The 24,047-nt window shown below is 43.0% G+C and overlaps 1 protein-coding gene across 2 annotated transcripts in view; it reads left to right on the top strand.

Annotated features, from left to right (window-relative positions):
- bbs9 (Bardet-Biedl syndrome 9) overlaps positions 1–24,047 on the top strand; it is a 129,266-nt gene that overhangs the window by 59,852 nt on the left and 45,367 nt on the right. For both annotated transcript variants that reach the window (XR_009795138.1, XM_061820868.1), the window contains exons 19-20: positions 12,331–12,513; positions 17,221–17,470. Coding sequence is in view for 1 of the 2 variants with exons in the window: in XM_061820868.1 (XP_061676852.1) it covers positions 12,331–12,513; positions 17,221–17,470 (433 nt within the window). In the remaining variant the exon portion in view is untranslated. The remainder of the gene's footprint in view (positions 1–12,330; positions 12,514–17,220; positions 17,471–24,047) is intronic.

Below are 24,047 nucleotides of genomic sequence, written 5' to 3'. Positions count from 1 at the left end.
GATTAATAATGTATAACAATAGAAAATAAATGGAAAACACACAAGAACTAAATACGATAGTAAAAAGAATATAAAAAATAAGATGAGAAAATGCAATTATTATATTTATGTTTTTTTTACCATTTTTTATCATAAAACAGTTACAATATTTAAATAAAACCTAAAAATAAGATAACAGCTAAAAGATTTTTTTTTTACTTTTTGCATTTACAAAATAGTGGAAATATTTTTAAATCTGTATTCATAATAATAATTGAATTGTGTATTTTCTGTAATGTTTTGGGATACGTAGAATCATTCAAATTAAGACGAATAGTTTTATAAAGACAATACTAGAAGAAAATGTGAATTTTTGTCCTCACGTGTGCTTGAAGGCACACTTTGGACTTTAGTGCCAAATTCTCCACTCCCAAGTCCAAGTCCACTCCCACCCAAACTGCTCATTATTTCATCTGTGGGTGGGCCTTAATGTGTGTTCATGTTTGCCAAAATGTGTGTGAGATCACCTCGGAACCTTTGGAGGTCAGCCCCCCGCTGCCTGAGGCTACCGGCACTCTGGGAGCATTGCTGGCTGCTAATCCCAGGTTGGGTGTCACTGCGGTGGGTCAAGGTCTGTAATTTAGTCCCCTGCTCGGTCAGGGGCCTCTGGGCCCTTGGGACCACCCAGTACACCGCTTTCTATATATTCTATATACTGTATGTCATATATGTAAGGTATGAAGTGTTAGTGTGCGAGTGTGTGTGTGTGTTTTGGCTTTTGGATTTTATGAAGTGGACAGAACACTCGTGTCTCTTTGTCTGTCTTTAGCCTCCAGTCTATTTTAAAATTGTTTTTTAAATGTCACATTATAATCCCCCCCAAACACGCCTTACACTTAAGACTAGTGCATTGTTTCCCCAATATTCATTGAGCCAAGATATATAATTTACATTAGAAAAAAATTAAAACTCAAGGCACAATACCAGCACAACAAAAATTTCACCCCAAAATATATACGGTGAACCCATACTATATTGCACATTTTGAAGTTATTGTTTCCAGCACTCCCACGACACTTATGTGGATAAGCGGCGTAGATAATGGATGGCTGGATGTTTGTTTAATTAAAACTGTAATCCTAAACAATGATCTTACATAGCCACTTTGGTGGAGTCGACATTCCCTTTAAAAGCAGTTCGTGGACCTTGAAATTTTCCCAATTTCTCAACCAATGTTAATGATTTTTTTGGGGGGTGGGGGGCAAGCCAAAGTGTGTCAATTTTTATTTGGGAGGAGGGTAGGGGGGGGGCACACAGCTGGAAAGCGTTGGCCTCACAATTCTGTTCTCCCGGGTTCAATCCCGGACCCGCCTGTGTGGAGTTTGTGTGTTCTCCCTGTGCCTGCGTGGATTTTCTCCGGGCACTCCGCTTTCTTCCCACATCCTAAAACATGCAACATTAATTGGACACTCTAAATTGCCCCAAAGTGTGATTGTGAGTGCGGCTGTTTGTCTCCATCTGCCCTGCGATTGGCTGGCAACAAGTTCAGGGTGTGCCCCGCCGCCTGCCCGTTGACAGGTGGGATAGGCTCCAGCAATCCCCGTGACCCTCGTGAGCATAAGCGGCGAACAAAATGGATGGATGGCTGTTACTCCCAGTTCCCTTGTCATAATTATACATTGTACGCCGCTATGTTCCTGGTCTTTTGGTTTTCTTGCCGTCCACACACATGGTATGTGCTTATGTGCAATTCTTTCCGCCCAAGCAGCTCAAATGGGACGTCGGTTTGATGCACCTACTCATATCTATGATGAAGACATAGTGAGCTAACGAACATGCTCATCACAATTACATTGGATAAATACTGATCTACATCAATGTGCTCATGTTCTCAGAAAGTGGGAGAGGGGCGACTTTTACCACACCAATACTGTATCTGCACAATTGGTTACGACATAGTTCTCATTCTTTTTACCTTTTCTTGAAACCTTGAAAATGTACTCAGACACAACACTCTGATTACATTTTACAATTCAATTAATTTTACTGGCTTTTTAAATATATAATGTTTGATTATCTTTAGTTTTATGTGTCAATTTTCCATTGAAATTCAAATGCAAGCAAGGTTTGCCTCAAATTTGGAGAACTGTGCGAGCGCGGGAGTCTTCTTTATTTTGCTTCCTCAAACTAATTTTCCACAATCGTGTCCCATTTCTTCAGAACAGGTGCTGAGGAATACTATGAAAAATGTGTCTTGATAAGTGTTTAAAGTTTGTGGGAGAAGTAAAACTATTTAAAAAAAAAATTATGGGCTCCTTATTCTGGATAAGTTTGGCTCGTATATTATCCCAAAAGGTGTGATGTAACCGTAGGTGATTGTTTGGCACGGGAGTGCAGAGATTGATGGAGGAGTGTTGGCGGAGGGCGGGCTATTGAACACACGACCTTTCATCGCGGAGCAAAGCTCTTTGTGTAGCGACCGTGTGAACATGCATGAAGAAAAAACTCAAAGTGAACCCACCATGGCAGTGAAAACATTGAAGTCGCCTCCATTGACGGCTCATCAATCACGCCCTGACAAATGGGCACTTTTAACACTTTTGTTGACTTTTTGTTGATTTTTATGGACTTTAGTCCTGTCTGGACGCACTTCAAGGAAAAAGTTTTGCTTTTGCTCAATTATTCTTCGTCTAGGAAAAGTGACCAATCACTTTTCTTCTCCAAATATGCATTTGACTAATGCTTCCATAATAATAAAAAAAAAAAGTTCATGTTAGGTATGTTAGCTTAGCTTGTTGATTATGTAACACTGTACACGGCACACCCTTCTACCTTACAGCTCATCCAGGTCCATATTCGGTAAAAATCTGGGCTATAAACCGTATTAAAAACATGTTTTCAAGTCATTCACTGCCACCCATTTTCAAAGCAGAGCTCCCCATTTTAACAAGCGTTTTAAAAGCATTTGGACTGATCTTTAAAGATCTACAAAAGATTTTGTGCTGTGGTAATGTTAGCACCAAACATGCCAAAAGCAAGGTTATACTTTCATCTTCTAACAGAAAAAAAGGTTGTAGAATATGGGTTAGTTTCACCGAAAACACAACACATACATATTTCTGACTTCCAACATAAGGGCGTTTCTCTCCGTCATAATCAACATCGTTACAGTGGTTTACGAACCTGAATGTGACAGACAAACTGAGCGAGATCCTCTTCCGCACCGACCCATTGGAAAAGCGTACTTGGGATCTATATCCAGTTCTTCAGTGGCAGTGAAAGGTTGAATTCCAGTTGACCGATATTACTGTCCATGGCAGTGATTGAGTTAAAGCCTTTAAATTGTGCTGAGGTGTGAACATACGTGCAACTGTTTCCCGTCAGAAGTCAGCTGCGATAGACTCCAGCATACCCTTGACTCTAATGAAGAGAAGCGGTACAGAAAATGATGAATGGGTGTCACAGTAGTTGTAAATCTTGAAACATCTGCTACTTTACTCACATAGAGGAGAAGAACATACAAACAGAGCACACAACAGTACTCACAGGCATCTACAGTATTTTCTCCACTTCTGTGGGAGCAATGAATATTATTGGAGCTTATATTGGCTGGGAACCCTCTGGGCATCTTCTTCTTGTTCTTAAAGGTCAAGCGTCATCCCTATAAACATTCTAAAATATATATTGTAATGAAAAATACTTATATATTATTCATTTCTATGTCAATACGAAAAAATAAATATGAGGAGAGAGCGCGTCATCCATGCGCAAAGTTGCGGAAGTGTCATTCGACATCCAAGTGGTCGCCATATTGGCTGCATCTCCTGTCCGTGACGTCACCCCGGACATTCGCCATTGAAAACACGCTATGGCCCCTACTGTGGGAGACCAACACACTCCTTCTGACATGGAAGCTCTTTTCCAAGAAGAGAACATCTCACAACCGAGTGAAGTTAGCGGGGCAATATTACCCTATTGTTTTGAGACATATTTAGATGATATGCGGATCATGGCCAAACCACCTCCCCGCTCGATCCACCTCCGTGTGACGGTGATAAAAAACAACGCCGCCCGCGAGCGACGGCGGAGATGAGCCACCGCAGCCCAGCCACGACGAGCCACGCAGATCAACACATTTAGCACCCCTAATTTACGGATTACGCCCCCCCCAACTATTTTTATTTTTTTTTTTGTAGCTGTATAGACACCTACCTGTCATTTGCAACCCACGAAGCTCTCGTCCGTTGCAGCTGTGGAATCCATTTTTCACGATGAACCGGATCTTTTGGAAAAGTATGAAGAGCAATTCCATCCCCCCGAGTGTTCGAGCAATATCTAGCGATACAACAAGCCGGCATTTTGGCTAACACGAAGGAACAATTAGGTACCTTCCAGCAGGTAAAACTAGTATAAACAGACGAGACCGCTTGAGTGCGCTACTGCCCTGTACGTCACTTCCTGCTCCTTCTCGAGAAGATTTTCATGGCGAGAGTTACAAAAAGCCATACATGTCAAAATCATGTTTTGTGGTGAAAAAACAGTCCATATCGGCTGGTCGTTTTTTTATTAATCACATACTAAAAATCATGCATTTCATGACAATCGACCTTTAATTATACTTTATCTCTTCCTGCAAAGCTCTGTGCTGAACGGCGTGTTGTGGCACAATGTGGTACTACACTAGTTTCCGTCTTGGTTTGTTTGGTTTTTGTCAGTCGAAATAACTTCCCATTCCTGGCGGTTTGCTGGATCCTGTCACCCGATCCTCCACTCGCGCTCACCCAGGAGGCTTTCATCAACTTGAGTTTTTCAGCTTCTCGGCCTCAGTATCTGCAGCGTTCTTCGCGTCTCATTCCCCCCACCCTTCCCCCTCACCCTCCTCCTCGATCTCCTCGATGCTATCAGCAGACTTGTAGACAGACGGCTCTTATCACTATTGTATGTGTGCGTGCTGGTTTTGAGCACAAACAATCGTGGTTACTGTCTGACGACCTATCGCTGCCGTGATCGCCTCATCGCACTGTCTCCACGTCTGACTCCTGTTTACATCGCAGCCTTGCAAATCTGATGTTTTTGTGTTTGTGTCTGTGTGTGTGCGCGCACCTGTTTACCCCTGCACTTGCAGGCCACAAAATTAGGTACACCTGCTGGGAGTTTTCCTGGATGAAATTGAGGCAGTGGCACGGTGGCTCAGATGGTAAAGCGTTGGCCTCACAGTTCCGAGGTCCCTGGTTCAATCCCGGTCCCGCCTGTGTGGACTTTGGATGTTCTCCCCGTGCCTGCATGGGTTTTCTCTGGGCACTCCGGTTTCCTCCCACATCCCAAAAACATGCAACATTAATTGGACACTCTAAATTCCCTCTATGTGAGTGCGGCTGTTTGTCTCGATGTGCCCTGCGATTGGCTGGTGACCAGTTCAGGGTGTACCCTGCCTCCTGCCCGTTGACGGCTGGGATAGGCCCTAGCACTCCCCGTGACCCTCATGTGGATAAGTGGCAAAGAAAATGGAAGGATGGATGGAAATTGAGGGATACATGGTACAATTCTGATTCAATAGCTCACTGGCTCCAATACGTTTTCTGTGATGTATTTTATCGTTTTTTAAAACTTTATATTACCGCATTCCCTTGCTATATCAAAATTTTTAATACTTCTTGGGAACATTTCAGACAAAATGTGCTTTTTAGAGAGTAACAACAAGCGCTAGGGAATTTTGCAAAATGTGTGTTTTAATTAGATTGTGTGATTTAATCAGTTTAAATGTTTTTAAGTATGTGGTAGAGGTAAAAACCATTGAAAGTTGGGATTAGTTAGTGTTGTGGTCCATGAGTTACATCGTAACACAGCATCCATGTTGTATAACTATTTTTGTCCACACAAGTTAGTATATGAGTTCAAGACCTCTCAGCAGATGTTTTTAATCATCTTCATTACTGAGGAAATGTCTTCTTCTGGTGTTAGTGAAAGCCGCTAATTTATCTTGCGTATGTTCTTGAGCGTAAAGACTTGCTCAGTGTGTGCGTGTAATTCTATCTGAGGAAATGGCTTCTGCAATCCCAGCCTTTGTTAAATGGAGATGCTAATTTGTTCTCGAATTAAGAGGAAACCCTCTGTATACACACGTGTTCCACATGACATCAGCTTTGATTAAAACTTCCTTCTCGGACTGAAACAGCAACAGTCGTCTCTAGGAGGCGACCGTTGAGATCACTTCAGGAGATCAACAGTCGGAAGGTGATCACTTTCAACTCGTGGTCAATGATACATCACATCCATTTTCTGGGCGCATCCCAGCTATCTTCGGGCAGGAGGCGGGGGACACCCTGAACTGGCCACCAGCCAATCACAGAGCACTTAGAAACAAACAACCGTCCGCACCCACAAAGAGCTATGGGTAATTCATAGTCTTTAATTTATGCGAGAAAACATGCAGGCACAGGGAGAACACGCAAACTCCACAAAGACAGGGGCCAAGATTTTAACGCCGGTCCTCAGAACTGTGAGGCAGAAGGTCTAAGCGGTCGTCCGCCATGCCGCCTCATGCAACATATTTTTATGATAAATGTACGTAATGTATAATCAATGTGTAAGTATCATTCACATCTCCACAAACGATAGCTAAAAGGCTAATCATTTCTGATTTCTCTCATCTTAAGTAAAGGAAAAAAATACATTTTTAACGCACTGCACAGAACAACGACTTCAAAATCGATCAGATTATCAATCAACAAGCCAGCAACCATTCATCCGAGAGTCACATGACCACAGTGGACTCATTCTTTACCTTGTTTCTCTGCTCTGGTTTCCATTCGTGCGACATGTTTACAGTGCTGCAAACTTAAAGGGATGGCGTCTTGCCTCATCTTTTTTTTTTTTTTTTTAATCAATGTTTATTTCTCCTCTAGTTTTCCCGAGTTCTGTTTTCTTCCCTTTTTCCTGCCTGCCCACGCTCTGATTGGCTGCCTCATTGGCACCAAACCAACTAAATTACACTACTGCAACTACAGCTGTATAGTTGCAATATGGGGTAATAGTAGCAGTACAATGTGTGTACGTGTTTGTGTGCATGCGTTTGTGCACCTCGTGTGGGTAGCCACTGATAAGAAGCTTTAGCTTGGCTATAAACATTAGTGCACGTGTCGTTTGTATAAATATGCAAAACAATGCATGTTCATGTATGTGTGTACTGGCACAATTTTACTTTCAAATACCTCTGCTTTTTGGTGGGTTCATCATTTTTGCCACCGCTATATTGCACCTTTTTAATCAATCGTTTTTGTGGATTTTACAGCATAAAAACGTCCAAATTTGCGTGCATTCACTATGGTACCACGTTCTGATTATAACATGTCATTTGAAGGTTTATAACATACATCTCAGGTATTTTGCATTATAAAATAACACTAAGCTATCGGACTTTTGTTAGATGAAATATGGTTTGTTTGGACATTAGGGTGTTTGTGTTTGTGTGCACATACTACACATTCCGACTGTGAAATCATCGGTTAGTGTGTTTGTGCGCGTGTCCAGGCTAAATGTGTCTTTGTGTCCGCTCAGCTGGCATCAATCAGTGTATGGGTGGAAGCAAGCCGCTAACCAACAATGGAGTCCTTCACTGGACCCTCAGCCTTTTATCAATACACGCACACACTTCAGAGGGTCTCGGGGGAGGGTGGTCCACTCGTGTGTGTGTGTGTGTGTGTGTGTGTGTGTGTGAGTGCTGGTGAGGTTGAATTGAACACACTGTACAGTCAGAACGATACACGAGGATTGGAGGAATTCATCATCATTGAGCTTGTTGTGACTTCTCTGACTTGTTGACTTCAGCTTTTTGTTTGTCTTTAGGTCCACCAAGTTGAGTTTCACAAGCAGTGGGCAGTGCATGTGATAGGTGGGCCTTCCTTTAGTGACGAAAAAAAAAAATATATTTTTTTTTACTTACCACAGATGATTATTAAATATAATAATTATGTTTGCCGATCACTAGAGATTATTTATGCTAGTTGAACAGTGTCGCGGTAACCAACCAATCAGAGGATGACAAAGTGCTGACATCATTGAAGACCAGATAGTTGGCACTGTAAGGACCAGTTGAAAATTGATGGGTTTAAGTAACAGCTAATGCTAATAGTTAATAGTTTAAATGACATCGCTCAACACTACGAATTCTGAAAGCCTTGGGCAGATTACCATAATTTATGGACTATAAGGCGCACCTGATTATAAACCTCACCCAACACATTTTTAAAAGAACATTTTTTTTTGTACATATATAAGCCGCGTTTGCCCACATTGAAACATGAGATATTTACAAAGAAAGGTAGTATACAGAGAGTTTTCAAAGTTTTAATAATGTACCTTGGATTTTCTTTCTAAACCGTGCCTGTGACGCGGCAGTAACACAGGAGCAATACGGTAGTAACACAGCTCTAACAGGGCTGGGTAAAAAAAACATACCGGCGGTAAAAGTCACTTAGAACCGTCTTCGTCTGCGTGCAGCAGCTCTGTTTCCTTCTTAATCGGCCAGCTCAATTGCTTATAATGCGAAAGCTGCGTCATTTACATTTCTTCTTGCATTTTCCATGATGAGGGTCTGTTCGTGCTAATTTTATTCATGCACAAAGCGTGAAGTTACATTAAACTTGCAACTTCCTCGTCACTTATATTCCACCTGTCTCATTTTTACCTTTTCTCCTCAAGCGGCGGTTAGAAAAAAAATGCATAAATTAACCGCATGGTTGAAAGCGTGTGACAAAAGTCATAGTTTATAGTCCGGAAATTACGGTAGGTTTACATGGCAACAGATGGAGACTGAAATCTGATTGGACCAACAAAAAAAAAAAAATCTAACATTGACATACAGTTGCAGTCTGGACGCAGCCTAGCCAAGACAAACCTTACAAAATGAAGAGAATACACTGTTGGGAAAATATTGATACAATTTTCATTTAACAAGTAGTTCCGAATTATATATCAGTGCTTCGTGATAGTGTTTTATTACTTGTAACTTTTTTTTCCCCATTAATGCTTTGCACTACTGTAAGACATTTCTGGATACTAATAACTAATATATAAATGCTCAGCTTTCCGTAGATCACATGGGGTACTGACACTTTTTTTTCCTGTATTTGTGTCCAAACACTTCAGTCCAAGTGTCCTGTTCCAGTGGTTGAGTTTCGCATGGCGTTTTTACCAATATGGGTGTTCTTCACAGATCTCCTGAATCCATTTGTCAAGTCAGTGTGGTCCATTAGTCCAAGATCTGCTTTCTCCTAGTCCTCGGGCCTGTCTTCACTTGTCGTCTTTCTCGCTTTGTCATTTCCCGTTCTCGATGTTCTGGACAGACCTTTGCAGAGGTTCAGAGTTCACGTCACTCAAAGTCTTAAATTGCACCTTTTTAACTGTCGGTTTCAAAGCCGGCGTTCACTTTTTGTTTGTCGGTTTTCTAGGTCACTGCAAGGACGAACCACGGGGACCGGCTCTTAAGAGCTTGTCGGTATGTTTAGCTGAACGCTATGCTAAGCACGCGGCCCGTTTTTCCTCTCCCTCTCGCTAAAAGTTTGGAAATAATCCATAAGGAATTGGGAATATTTACTGCCACACTAAAAATGTTGATAGCTAAATAAGGTAGATATTATTGATAGAGTTGACAGATACAATTCACAGGATTTATAGATATTATAGGTAGATTGATATACTGTATACACTAGTTAGGTAGATTGGAAACATATTTGAAACAATGGATATAAATATTGTAACCACGGTAGATGAGATCGGTAGAGACAGTGGGCAGCAATGGTAGATGGACAGATGGAGGATGGCTAGATGGATGGATGTTTTTAATTGTATATTTTTGACAAGTAAGGACATAGCTCGTACTAGTACGTGGACCTTAAAGGTCAAGTGTCATGCCTCTAAACATTCTAATATAGATATTGTAATGAAAAATACACATAACATTATTCATTTCAATGTCCATACGAAAAAATAAATACGAGCGGAGAGCGCGTCATCCATGCGCAAAAGTTACGGAAGTCTCATTCAACATCCAAGTGGCAGCCACATTGCGTGCATCGTCTGTTCATTAGGTCACACCTTGACATTCGCCATTGAAAACACGCTGTGCCACCTACTATGGGACACAGAAGCTCTTTTCAAAGAAAAAGAACATCTCACAATTGAGTGAAGTGATCGTTTTGAGCCATATTTAGATGATATGCGGATCACTTCTAACTAACAACATAGACCCAGACCGTATCTATGAGCCAGCCCGGCCGAAGCCGTGCCCCTCGTCCGAAGCCGTGCTCGGCGCAGATGGGTACATCGACACATTTAGCATCCCTGACTTACGTGCGCGGATCTTTTGTTACATCCTGAGAGGATTTCGCCCCCCGTCAAACTATTATTTTTTTTTTAGTAACTGTACACATACCTACCTGTCATTTGGAACCCACGGAGCTCTCGTCCTTTGCACCCGTGCAATCCATTTTTCACGACGAACCGTGTCTTTTTAAAAAGTATGAATGGTTCCATCCATTCTCCCGAGTGTTCGAACAATATCCAGCAATACAACAAGCCAGCATTTTGGCTAACACGAAGGAACAACAAGCTACCGTCCAGCAGGTAAAACTAGTATAAACGTACGAGACTGCTTGAGTGGGCGTCTCCTACTAATGTCACTTCCTGCTTCTTGTCGAAAACAAATCCCTCGAGAGGATTTTCATGGCGGGAGTGTTAGCCATGTACGTCAAAATCATGTTGTGTGGTGAAAAAACGGATGGGTCCATTCCGTCTGCCTTTTTTTCATTAATATACTAAAAAATCATGCATTTCATGACAGTGGCACTTTAAGTTGGATATCAAGGATATCAAATAAATGCTCATCAGAGCTGCACTCAGGAGGAACGATGGGAAACAGTTGTTCGTTCCACTCTACTCATGGAAAGAAAAGATAGATCTATTTGGAGATCCAACGTGGTCATCCTACCGGCCTCCATGTTGGTGACTGGTTGGGCAGGAAGTGGCTGTCCGCAGTCTGGCTCATGTGTCAGCCTCTGACCACCAGAGTCATTGGAAGAGGCCCGGGAGGACATTGTGTATGTGGGGGGAGGACGGGGTGAGGGTGCAGGGGGTGGGGGGGTCATGTTAATCCTTGGACTTCATCCTTGGACTTGTTTTGCTTTGAAAAGTTTCCATCCGACCTGCTCACCTCAGTGGGAGATGACGTATGGAACAGTTGGGCATGCGGCTTGGAGAAATGACGGGGAATGGGTGGAAAAATATATATACCTTGCGGACAAAAAGTAATAGGACATCAGAAGTGGAAATATTGTAATATACTATGATTGGGTAGTTTAGTATTGTTTAGGTCACAGGTGGCAAACTCAAGGCACGGGTGCCAGAGCCAGCCAGTTAGATCTTTTTTTTTCTAATGAATGAAAATGCCAGTAATGCATTCAAGCCCCAAAAATATGACCAACAAAAAAGTTGTAACATGGTTTTTTATATGACAGATAGCGCTCATCACTACTGTGGTGCCTAGAAAAGTCATAACCCCACCCCCAAACCCCCCCCCCCCAAAAATAAAATGATTCAAGCTCTTTATTTCCACTGCCAAGTGACGTTTACTGTCAAACTAAATTTAAAACGAAGACAATTACCCATATGTTTCAAACAACATCACTTTGAACATCTGCTAACATGCAATGCCAAACCTATACAAAGTAGACGGGCCAATGAATACCATCAAAATGCAGTACATGGTGTTTAAGGAACAGATATTTGAATTCAAGTGGTGCCTAGAGAGAGAGAGAGAAAGAGAGAGAGAAAATCCATATATAGGAGGGAACGAGTCAATGACTCCTAATGCTACGTACCCACTGGACACATTTTGTGCATTTCATGCGGCGTGATTCCATAGAAAGTCAGTTGAGTTTGCACGGATAGATGCGAATCCATGCGAGGCATTGAAAATGACACAGGCATTTGCAAATTCGCCTCGCTCACCCGAACGCTCAAAACTGGGACAGCCGAACTTGTAATTGAGTTGTCGGCGGCTCCCGAGGTTAGAGTTAGGTTAGGTTACATCGCATACACTTCAAGGTATCCAAATGTGGCACACAAACAAACTCAAGCGAAAGACGCCTGGCGAAGTGATCTTTACCGCATCCGGTGTACAAGCATGATGCAGCGACTATGTTTGGAAAAACTGATCCCCACACAGGATTTGTAATGAACTTTTTACCAGACGATCTAGGGCCACATTCTAACAATCCCTCTTTCGTGATAATGAAAACTGTTTGTACTAACTAATGTTTTAATATAATATCATTATGGGTCACGGTCGTCCAGGTGATGTCTCTGGCGGAGGCGGCAGAGGAGAATGTGTGCCAGTTGGAGGAGGCCTTTGTGCGTCTGAGAAGCTCCACACAGCTGCTGGTGCTGCTGCTGTCGCTGTGGCAGGGCCTCACCCCCGAGCAGACCAGCATCTTGGAGGCCACCATGCTGCCGATGCTGCAGGACACGCCGCAACTGGTATGTACGCGTCGCAATCTCGTAGTCTCTCACAAACACACCGTCATTGACGCACTTATACACTCACACGGTCACTCACGCAATCACAGAACTTCCGCACGCATTCATTCAATCATTCATTCACACAAATGCACACACATACACACTCCCAGTGACTCACTCATGCAATAGCATCTCTCTCTCTCTCTCTCTCTCTCTCTCTCTCTCTCTCTCTCTCTCTCTCTCACACACACACACACACCCAACTGTGCATGATAGTAGCTGTGTACCTCTATGATTGAAGCGTTCAAGAGCAAACACACACACAAAGTCAAGCTTATTGAGGGGATGTGTGTGTCTGCATGTGTTTGTGCGCGGAGGGGGTTGGGGGGGCCTTTGGTGGGCGTTTACATGTGTTTGTGCGTGGTGTGGGTTATGTGGGCTCGGGTGAGTGGGCATTTGTGTAAGTATATGGGTTGTCTCTGTGTGTCTTAATTTTCTCTGTCTGCTGTCCGTCCTTGCTTGCATTCGTGTGTGTGTGTGTGTGTGTGTGTGTGTGTGTGTGTGTGTGTTAGTGTATGTCAGTTTTTCCATTGGTTTTATCAATGTTATTTACACTTTGACTATTCTCAGCCTCCTACAACAATAGCGCATGCACACACTGCTTTCTCTCTCTTGCTCTCTCTCACTTTCTCGCTCTTTCTCTCTCTCACGCACACACAGCGCCACAATAAATAAAACATATATATTTTTTTTGTCATGAAAAATTCTCAGCGTTTCTATTCCACTGAAAAAGAAAGAAATGTCTTTTAGGAAGGTCCAATCTTATGTACATTTAAAAAACACACGTTTTAGGTGCATAAGAATTCATTTTTAACGATTAAACTTGATCTTCATCAGCTCGGTTGCATTTAAATGAGCATTTTCTTCCTATGAGACAACCTAAAAATGTGTAATTCTGCTATAAAAATTCTGACAATGCATACAACACCGTCGTAACCTCGCAGGGACAACTCCCAAAAGCGCTATCGATTATAATTCATATTCTGATTTTCTAACCCTCTCCATTTACGGAGAGAGCATTACGTTTCACACTGAAAAATGAGCACTTGTAAGCAATCAAGCGCAGTGTAGAGGAAGCCCAATGAACAGCAATCACGTCCCGCTAAACACACTGGGCCAGAGTCAACAGTGCAACAAGTGAAGACGTTTTAAATGTGATCCAGCTGAGCTATAAAACATTCCAGAAATGTTTTTTAAAAAATGAACACAGCTGCAAGGAGGTTTTTTTTTTTTTTCTTCCTTCTCCCGCCATAAAGTTGATGGAGACCAGAGGATGTCTGTACAACCGCACAATTATTTATCCGTGCTTAAATGGAGACAAGTGTGTGAGGGGAGAAGATGAAATGATGTCGGGATGGATGGAGAAGTGAAAACGTCTCTCAGTGAAGCGACCTTCATTTATTTTGTTTTCCAAGTTACTCCTTTACCAAATAGTCATTGTTCCTGTATAGCAGAGAGTTCTGCTTGTATGTGTTGCTTCTGCGTGTGTGTTAAAGTAGAAGTTTGACGGGTTATAATAATGTTACATGAATGTTAGTTTCCGTGAGCCCATCCTCACATCATATTTTACCATTAAGCTAGCAGGCGTTCATTAGACCGACGGTGGTTTGGTTGACCATTTTGGTATTTAAATATACATTTAGGAGTCACTGATGGTGTAGTGGTACACATGCCTGAGTTTGGTGCAGGCAGCGTGGGATCGATTCCCGGCTCAGTGATGGTGTTGATATCTGTCCTGGGGCTGACTGGCTGACTAACGACCAGTTCAGGGTGTAGTCCGCCTTTCACCCGAAGCTAGCTGGCATAGGTCCTGGCTCTCCCATGACCCTTGTGAGGATAAGCAACCCGATACTATTGATATGTCCTGACGTTATCTGTTATTTTTACCCATTGTCAACCAAAGTTAAGTGTTGGAAATCACTTTAGAAGTGCACTCTCTGAGAAGTATGGTCAAATTTAAGCCTTTTCCTCAGTATGCGAAAGCTGTGCGGCATTTTGTCGCCTCAAGATTGAATGTCTGGATGTTGTATCGTCACGCATATCTCAGGCTATGTTCATCCAATTCAGATTCCTTATTAAATGTAATTATTTTATGTCAGGGCTCAGCAACTTTTTGAGTCTGAGGGCGACTTCGTGAGCACCGATCATATGAAGGCCTACGTGACCTGTTTGTGGCAAATTTCAGACTCAGTTCATTATACGTACATGAAATATTTTTGTTTTAATTTATTGTAGTAAATGACATTACAGGTATTTTAAAATTTTAATTCATGTAAGGAAGTCAGATTCAGAATTTAAAGCACAAATAATAGTAACAATTTGTGGCCTATGGTATTTTTAGAACATACCTCGCGGGCGCCTTATATGGTCCTCGCGGCCTATCATTCGCCCGCGGGCACCGCGTTGGTGACCCCTGTTTTATGTATTCATTTTCTTTCCAAAAAGAAATGTGACTTCTACTATGAACGGGATGTGTCTGTGAAGTGGCATGCATGTGCTCAAAATAGGATGCGTTTTGTTGTTGGTACTCAACAATATATGATGAGAGCAATCTAAGTTATCAACTTATATTATCATAATAATAATATAGGAATGAGAACTCAGGCAAGATGAAGTTTTTTTCGATTTCCCGAATTTTGAAGCTCGGAGGATTCTTCCATATTGCGACGATTTAATATTATGCTACTAACCAAAATATTGATTGTAATAATGGAAACAGGGCAGCACGGTGGATCAGATGGTAAAGCGTTGGCCTCACAGTTTTGAGGTTCCGGGTTCAATCCCGGACCCGCCTGCGTGGAGTTTACATGTTCTCCCCGTGCCTGCATGGGTTTTCTCCGGGCACTCCGGTTTCCTCCCACATCCAAAAAACATGCAACATGAATTGGATGCTCTAAATTGCCCATAGGTGTGATTGTGAGTGCGGCTGTTTGTCTCCATGTGCCATGCGATTGGCTGGCGACCAGTTCAGGGTGTACTCCGCCTCCTGCCCATTGACAGCTGGGATCGGCTCCCGCACTCCCTGCGACCTTCGTGAGGATAAGCGTCAAGGAAAATGGATGGATGGATAATAGAAACAGTTAATACTCTGTAATGAAACAAGTGAGAGATATTTTTCCAGAAAATTCTGGGATGTGAGGAAGTGATTGTGATCCTATCGGGTCCTCAGGAGATGGTGAGGAGATTCAGTCCAGTGTGTCTTAGTCTCACGTCGTCGTGATTCCTCTTGAGCTAATCCGATGACTTTCCAAGGCCAGACAGCTCAGGATGTCATGCTGTCTGTCTGGAGCGTTCTTCGCTGGAATCGCTCCAAGGTGCAGTGCTGGTCCAAGGTTAAGTATCTCTTAGCAGTGAGCCAGAATTCTGTCAATTACTCACGAGATTCTGTTCTCATTTCAATGATTCAAGTTAATGAATGGTGTATATCTTTCCATAAATTAATGTTTAAGACAAAGAAAAGCTTTTGGAACAACACCGCAGGCAGTAAGCCATTAGTGTCAAACTTACTTTTGATGGAAGTCTAATTTAAAGTCTGCTAGGCTTATAAAAATACAGATATTCATATATTCTTCTCTGCTCTGAGATAGATATTCGTGTTGGGGACCTTCTCTGCCTCTTCATCTTGTTACACTGCATCTTTTCCAGTAGATCTCAGTGTCACCTGGAAGGTTGTGGAACAATACTGAAGATTTACAACTCCAAATTCAGGAGCATGAACAATGCTTCACTTATTGTTTTTCTACCTCTGTATGTCAGAGTCTGTACGGTTTACTATTTTTAAAAATAATTCGCAGTGTAGACACAATAGAGATCACAATATCATCTGCGAACATCGTGGTTCAAGGGGATTCCAATCCAACCTCGTCTGTCAGCCTATCAATTACTACTACAAACAGGAAGGGGCTCAGAGCGGATCCCTGATGCAGTCCCACCTCCACCTTAAATTCTTCTGGCACACCAACGGCACATCTCACTGCTGTCCTGCTGCCCTCATACATGTCCTGTACTATTCTAACATATTTCTCCGCCACACCGGACTTGCGCATCCAGTACCACAGTTCCTCTCTTGGTACTCTGTCATGGGCTTTCTCTAGGTCTACAAAGGCACAATGTAGCTCCTTCTGACAGCAATACATAATAATACAAATAGATTTACGTATTTTGATAAAGGAAAGAATAAAAAGTTTGGATACATGTTTTCAAATGTACTGGTTAAAAGTTAAAGAATACGTGGTACTGACACCTGAAGAATCTACTTCACTACAGTTATGAACTACTTGTACTTAGTTACTTCACAGCACTGATAAGATACACGTCTGCTTTCTTCTTCTTCATTTGAGGATGTACCATCACCTTCTCGTCTGTCATCATGTGGTCTTCTTGACCCCACTCTCTCCTCTCTCCTCTCTTCTCTCCTCTTCTTGTTCTTTCAACTCTCTTGTTCTTTTTTCCCTGCCAGTGTGTGTGTGGTTGGTGATTCGAGGCTTGATGACCTGTCATTAGGACTCATTAAGGGCCCATCAACATGCCGGCGTGCGTACAGAATGTGTGGGTTCGTAGCTTGGTAAGGTGTGTGTGTGTGAGCGTGCATGTGTGTGGGAAGATCAGGTGATTAGTGTGCGTCTGTGTGAACTTACCCTTGCCTCCCGTGCGTCTCCCCCTAAGGGCTGGGAGGAGAGCTGCGACGCGGCCGTGTCTCACCTCCTGAGGACGTGCCTGTCTCGCAGCCCCAAGGACCAGGCCACCACGCTGGCCCAGGCCGGGGGGCCCGTGCTGGGTCTGCCCCGAGACACGGCCCGCCTCAAGAAGCACATCACGCTGCTGTGCGAACGCCTCGCCAAAGGAGGGCGCCTCACGCTGGCCTCCGAGGCCAACGTCCAGGTCCCCGCGCAGGTCCAGAACTTGGCCGCCCCCGGTGAGTCCCACACCGGGTGCAATGATTTTTGTTTTCTTTTTTGGACAGGGACTCGCCCAGGTCTGATTTAATAATGACACATTTCACCGCATTTCTCCTTGCCAGATTTCCTTCACTTGTTACCTCCTCCTTCCCTTTCTTTCCCTTGCATCCACCCTCTTTCTTTCAATCCCTTATTCCTTTTGTCTTTTACTCCTTCCTCGGCACCCCTTCCTCATGTTTTCAATCGCTCTACCCTTCTCTTCTGGCTTTTCCAAGCTCCTCCTTTCTTTAATTTCCTTCCCTTCCTCCTCTTATCTCATATGAATCCTCCTCTCTAGTCCCTCTTTTCCCACACTCACACCATCATTCTTTTCTTCCTTCACACCTTCTTTCCCTTGTTGGATCCTTCCCAATCTTCCCTGTTCTCTTCTCTCCTTTTCATCTCGCACCTTCTTTCCTTCTTTCACTCCCTCCATCCTTTCCTACATTCCCACTTTTTTCATTCCTTCCTTTCTTCTTTCCTAGCTTTACACCTCCTTTCACTCGTTTCTTTTTTCCTCACTCCCCTTCCTCTTCTCCTACATTCTCCATTCCGTCCTTCACATCTTCTTTTCATCCTTACTGCCTTCTCTCACATCCTTCCCTATATGCTCTACCCTCCCTCTCTTCTGGGACCCTTTCTTTCCTCCTCCTTTCTTTCACTCCCTCCATCCTTTCCGATCTATTCCCTCGCTCCTTTTCTTCTTCTCTTTGATTGCTTTACACCCTTTTCCACACGTTGCTTCCTGCTATCTTGTTCCCTACGGTCTTCCCTCCTCAATTACTTTCTGTCCATAGTTTCCTCCTTCTTCCACCCCTTCCATCATTCCTTTCGTTATCTCATTTGCAGAGTTTCTCTTTTTTCCTTCCTTCAGATACATTTTCCCTTGTTGCATCTTTCCCTCACTCCTTTGACTGCTGTGTGCTTTGCCATTTTTGCCTCAATCACCTTCACACCTTCATTCCTTTCATCCTTCTACTTCCTACTCTTATTCTTTCACTTCCTCTCTTTCCTTTTTACCATCCTTCATGTACTCATTCATTTTCACCCCTTCGTGCCTTCCCTTGTTCCTTCTCCTCTTATCTCCTCCTCGGGCACTTTTCATCCTTCATTAACTCCTCCTTTATTTGCTCCCTCTTTCCTTCACCTCTCTGCCACTTATTCTTTCCATCACTTCCTCTTTTGCAACATCCTCACTTCACAACTTTTATTTGCGTTGTTGACTGTCACTCAGTCCCTTCTTCGCAATGCTCTCCTTTCATTCCTCTTTTCACCTTCTGTCCATTGTGTCCTCCTTTTACTCCCTCCATACGCCACTTCCTGTTTTTCCCACATCTTTACTTCCTCTATTTTGCTCATTTTCTTTCACTCCTTCATCTTCATCCTTCCACTCTTTCCCGATTATCTGTCCTTTGCACCCCTGTCTTTACTCTATCCTTCTCTTCCTCTCTTGCGCTTTCCTTTGCTCCCTCACTTCTTCCATGGTGTGTGGCATCAAATCTATGAGAGCGCTATAACGTTTTGGAGACCCGTTATGACTATTATTGGAACCACAAGTTACTTCATTAACTCAGTGTGTGTGTGCGTGCATGTGTGTGTGTGAGAGAGAGAGAGCGAGAGAGAGTGAGTGAGAGGGTTTACGTTTGCATTTCCTTATCGCCTCTGGTCTGACACCAATGGTCTCTCTTTTTCTGTCTCTCTCTCTCTCTTGCTCTCTTTCTCTCTCTCTCTCTCTCATCTCTCTCTCTCTCTCTCTCTCTCTCTCTCTCTCTCTCGCTCTCTCTCTCTCTCTCTCTCTCTCTCTCTCACTCACACACACACACACACACTCTCTTTCCCTCTCTCTTGCTGTCTCACTCTCTTCACATACAGGCTCTGTAAACAGTGATTTATTTGCCCTCTCAGATGTTGCTTTTTCACTCAACCGTAAAGGTACACACTTGTTTATTTTCCCAACAACACTGACGGCAAATGTTTCCCTCTAACACACACACACATGATTGAATGGTGCACAAAAGCTCTACTTGGTATGAGTGGTTCTCTGTGTAGAGTGTAAATAATGGCTTTTGGGTGGTAAAACATTACATAACCTCAAACATAGGCTGAGATGGACACACACACACACCGCATAAAATTTGAATTACAACCAGCAATGTTGTTATAGGAGCATGAAAGATCCTGTAGCTTTATCAATTGTAGCTGTTTTCATTTAACCCTGCAATAGGTGAAATTCTGCAATCTACTTTTCCTTTCGGCTTGTCCTGATTAAGGGTCGCCACAGCATGTCATCTTTTTCCATCCAAGCCCATCTCGTGCATCTTCCTCTCCTAACACAAACTGTCCTCATGTCTTCCCTCACAGCATCCATCAACCTTTTCTTTGGTCTTCCTCTCGCTCTTTTGCATGGCAGCGCCATCCTCAGCACCCTTCTACCAATATACTCACTCTCTCACCTCTGAACATGTCCAAAGCATCGAAGTCTGCTCTCTATCACCTTGTCTCCAAAACCTCCAACTTTGGCTGTCCCTCTAATGAGCTCATTTCCAATCCTATCCATCCTGCTCACCTAAATATCTTCATTTCTGTTACCTCCAGTTCTGCTTCCTATTGTCTCTTCAGTGCCACCATCTCTAATCCGTACATCATGGCCGGCCTCACCACTGTTTTCTAAACTTTGCGCTTCAACCTAGCGGAGACTCTTCTGTCGCATAGACCACCAGACACCTTCCGCCAACTGTTCCACCCCGCTTGGACCCGTTTCTTCACTTCTTTACCACACTCACCATTGCTCTGTATTGTTGACCCCAAGTATTTGAAGTCGTCCACCCTCGCTATCTCTTCTCCCTGGAGCCTCACTCTTCGCCCTCCACCCCTCTGATTCATGCACATATATTCTGTTTTACTTCGGCTACTCTTCATTCCTCTCCTTTCTGGTGCATGCCTCCATCTTTCTAATTGTTCCTCCACCTGCTCACTGCTGGTGAAATTCTACAATAAACAATATAAACAGTAGGAAATTAGCATCGATCTTTCAAACAACTGCTACTTTAACAGACATAGAACAACAACACGTACAAACATAGCATTCAACAATACTCACAGGCACACATTCTCTGCGCTGTATGGGGGAAAAAATGACTAATTCTCCATTCTCAAGCTTATAATTGGGGCTCTTTTCTTGACATATTTTATTGGACAATGAAATCACAATAGTGATGCAAGCATGTTTCTTTATTTGATCTTTCACTCTCATTTTCCACTTGTGGGTTATTGATTAAATAGACGTTCAAACTTACACAAGTGTACTCCTTTCACTCTGTGTGTGCATGACTGTGTGTGTGTGTGCGCGCGCATTGCAGTTATTTTCACAGTGCTGCGCTGGTAGCTGTGGTTTAAGGCCTGTGTCTATTTTAGATTTAAAGAGAGGGGAGAAGATGGGCTTGCTGTGTGTCTGCGCGCGTGTGTGTGTGGACACAGCTATGAATTAAGTATGTAATGTGTGTGTGCATGCGCACATATGGACGATATATTTGTGTGCGTTTATATACTTTTGCGGGTCTGTGTCAGGTCTTGATGCAGCTGTTGTGTTGCTGCAGCATTTACAAATTGAAGAGTGGAGCTCCCCGCAGTTCTAAAAATAAACATCGGACGATCAATAATTAACACACGCCTCCGCCTCCTCCAGGAAATATGAAATATTGTTGATGTCTCTTACACACGCACATTAAAACATATAGTGTAGTGGAGTTTGGGATGAACACATTGCTTTGCTCGGCAATTTCTCAGGTCCCACTGAAGACGCTGCAAAAAGAGCGTGGTAGTACTTTTGAGAGGTCCAAGAACTTCACAGATCGGTGCGTTTCAAACTCAGGAAGATCAGTACTTCTACTTTCACCCCCCACTCCACCCAACACACACACACGAGTATCTGCACTTGTACTACCAAGACAACAGACGTTTCCCAGTTCTGCCTGCAATGGACTTGGTCCAAAAACTTTTGAGTGCGTCTTCCTCCCGTCTACGTGTTTGTTGGATATACAGTATGTGTGTGTTTGTTTGTGTGTTTATGTACATGCGTCGAGGCTGTAAATAGCACGAAGGCCGCAGGCAAATTGGCGCTGTCGGCACTGCCGTGTCACCCTCGCATTGAGGCCGCAGCCTCCCGGAATAAAACAGGAATGTGCTGATGAGAAGCAAAACACACGCTGGAAGTATTCTGGGATGCAGCCGACGCACTTGCTCCACAAAAGTGTCGCCCGGATGACAAACCCAAACCGTCAAACCCAAGCGTTTTTTGAGCTGTTGTTGACGCACCCAAACTCTTCTTTTATGTTTATTTTTCACATTTTTTAAGCGCAATCGACCAGAACCCGCATTGTCTGTCTTTTTGCAGAACAGAAATGCAAAAATTTCCCGACCCAAACATTCTGTGGATGATGTTCGCTATTTGTAGCGTCATGGATTAAAAAAAACAGAAAACCAGAAACACTCCACTTCTATAGCACTCTTCCCCAATAAGAACAGGATTTATTTTCAATGTATTGGTAACATGGAACTTTATTTATATTTATTCATAGTTTTTTAATATACAAATATACGTACAGTATCTATCTATTTGCATTTGGAATCTCATGTGTGTAACCCATCCATCCATCCATCCATCCAATCTTTGTTTGAACCATGCAATAAGGGTCTAAGTTTGAGTACAAACTGACACATATTTAAAAATAAAAGTTGTAATGCTAGTTATAAAGTCAATTGGGAAAAAATACTTTAAACTAGTGACTACAATAGAAGATAACGTTAAAACAGAAATAAAATGTCAAACTTAAGGTTTATGAAAAATATAATCTTTAGCTTTAAACTGTAAAGGATAGAAATATTTACTATCTGACCAAAGTTTTATGACTTTTTCATGATGACTTCAAAGCTTTTATAAAATAATTAAAAAGTAAGGTAAAAATCAGTTGTACCGTTTTTGTAATTAAAATAATGTGTGGACAAGTAGCATAGCTGATTTCAAGGAGACATTGTTTTTTTTTTAAAATAATTTTAACAGTTAGCAATTGTCTTCATTTCGTTAACAAAACCCAAGGAGCAAGAACACTTTAAACTCTTTAAAAAAAAAATTTCTCACTGAAATAGAAAAATTTTGTCTCACTGAAATTAATCTGTGGCATGGTGGAGGAGCTGTAGAGCGTTGGCCTCACAGTTCTGAGGACCGGGGTTCAAATCCCAGCCCCGCCTATGTGGAGTTTGCATGTTCTCCCCGTGCCTGCGTGGGTTTTCTCCGGGCAAGCCGGCTTCCTCCCACATCCCAAAAACATGCAGCATTAATTGGAGGCTAAATTGCCCCTAGGTGTGATTGTGAGTGCGATTGGTTGTCTGTGTCTAGGTGCCCTGTCAACCAGTTCAGGGTGTACCCCGCCTCCTGCCCGTTGACAGCTGGGATAAGCTCCGGCATTCCCCGCGACCCTCGTGAGGATAAGCAGCAAAGAAAATGGATGGATGGATGAAAATTGTGTGTGCTGTAATATTGTGTATTTATATATATTTGGTTGTATTATTTTATGATGTATTTATAAGTTTTATTTCTTCCTTGTAAATTTATGATCACTGTTAAATTATTTTTAATATTGTTTTTTTTATTTTATCTTACATCATGTTGCCAAGTTCCATTCTGCTTTCACTTTTCATACTGAGCAGCAGCTCCTAAAAGCAGGGCCAATTTCGTACCTGATGTTGATGTAAGACTGAGGTCCACATGCACGGGTGCGCACACACACACACACACACACACACACACACACACACACTCCCACCAAAATTGCTCGACAGCGTTGAAGAGGGGAAAAATGCCAAATAGTCTCTGGCCTTAGAAAAACACCTGCCCAATTAAGAGCGGGAGATATCCAATTTCAAACAACAGTATGAGTGTGTGCGTGTGCATGTGTGTGCGCGTGTGTCCACGCGTGTATGTATGTGTGTGTTTGTCTTCATGTGAGAGAGAAGCCACATGCTGTGCTCTCACCAAGCTGAACAAGAGTGGCTTTAGAAAGGCCAGGATAAATATTAGAGAGGGTTTAAGCTAATCTTCATACACACACACACACACGCGGTGGGGGGAGGCGGAGACGCACACATTCTCAGACAACTTAAGGTCGACATGATAGCAGACGCGCATGCGGTCTCCAAAACGGCCATCAACACACACACACACACAGACACACATGGAGAAGGGACACAAAGGCAACATGTGTGCAGTTGATGTTAAAGGAAAGCCGCGTGAAACTGGGAATGATCCTCAGGGACGAGAGGAAATGAAGAGTGAGCCAGGAGCCATGAGGGTAGGGGGAGGACGGGTGGAAGGAGGAGAAGGAGGATGAGGGAGGAGAAAGAGAAGGAAAAAGCGGGGACCGGCGTGGAAGATGAGAAGGTGAAGGGAGCGAAAGCGGGGAGGCATGATGACGAGGAGCAACAAGGAAAGGAGCAGAGGGTGAACAAAGCAGGGATGATAGCGGAAGGACTGAGGAAGGAGGGAGGAGAAAGAGAGAC

The sequence above is a fragment of the Syngnathoides biaculeatus genome, chromosome 5 (genome assembly GCF_019802595.1).
Source record: "Syngnathoides biaculeatus isolate LvHL_M chromosome 5, ASM1980259v1, whole genome shotgun sequence".
Classification (NCBI taxonomy): Eukaryota; Metazoa; Chordata; class Actinopteri; order Syngnathiformes; family Syngnathidae; genus Syngnathoides; species Syngnathoides biaculeatus.
This window is presented reverse-complemented; position numbering and strand designations above follow the sequence as displayed.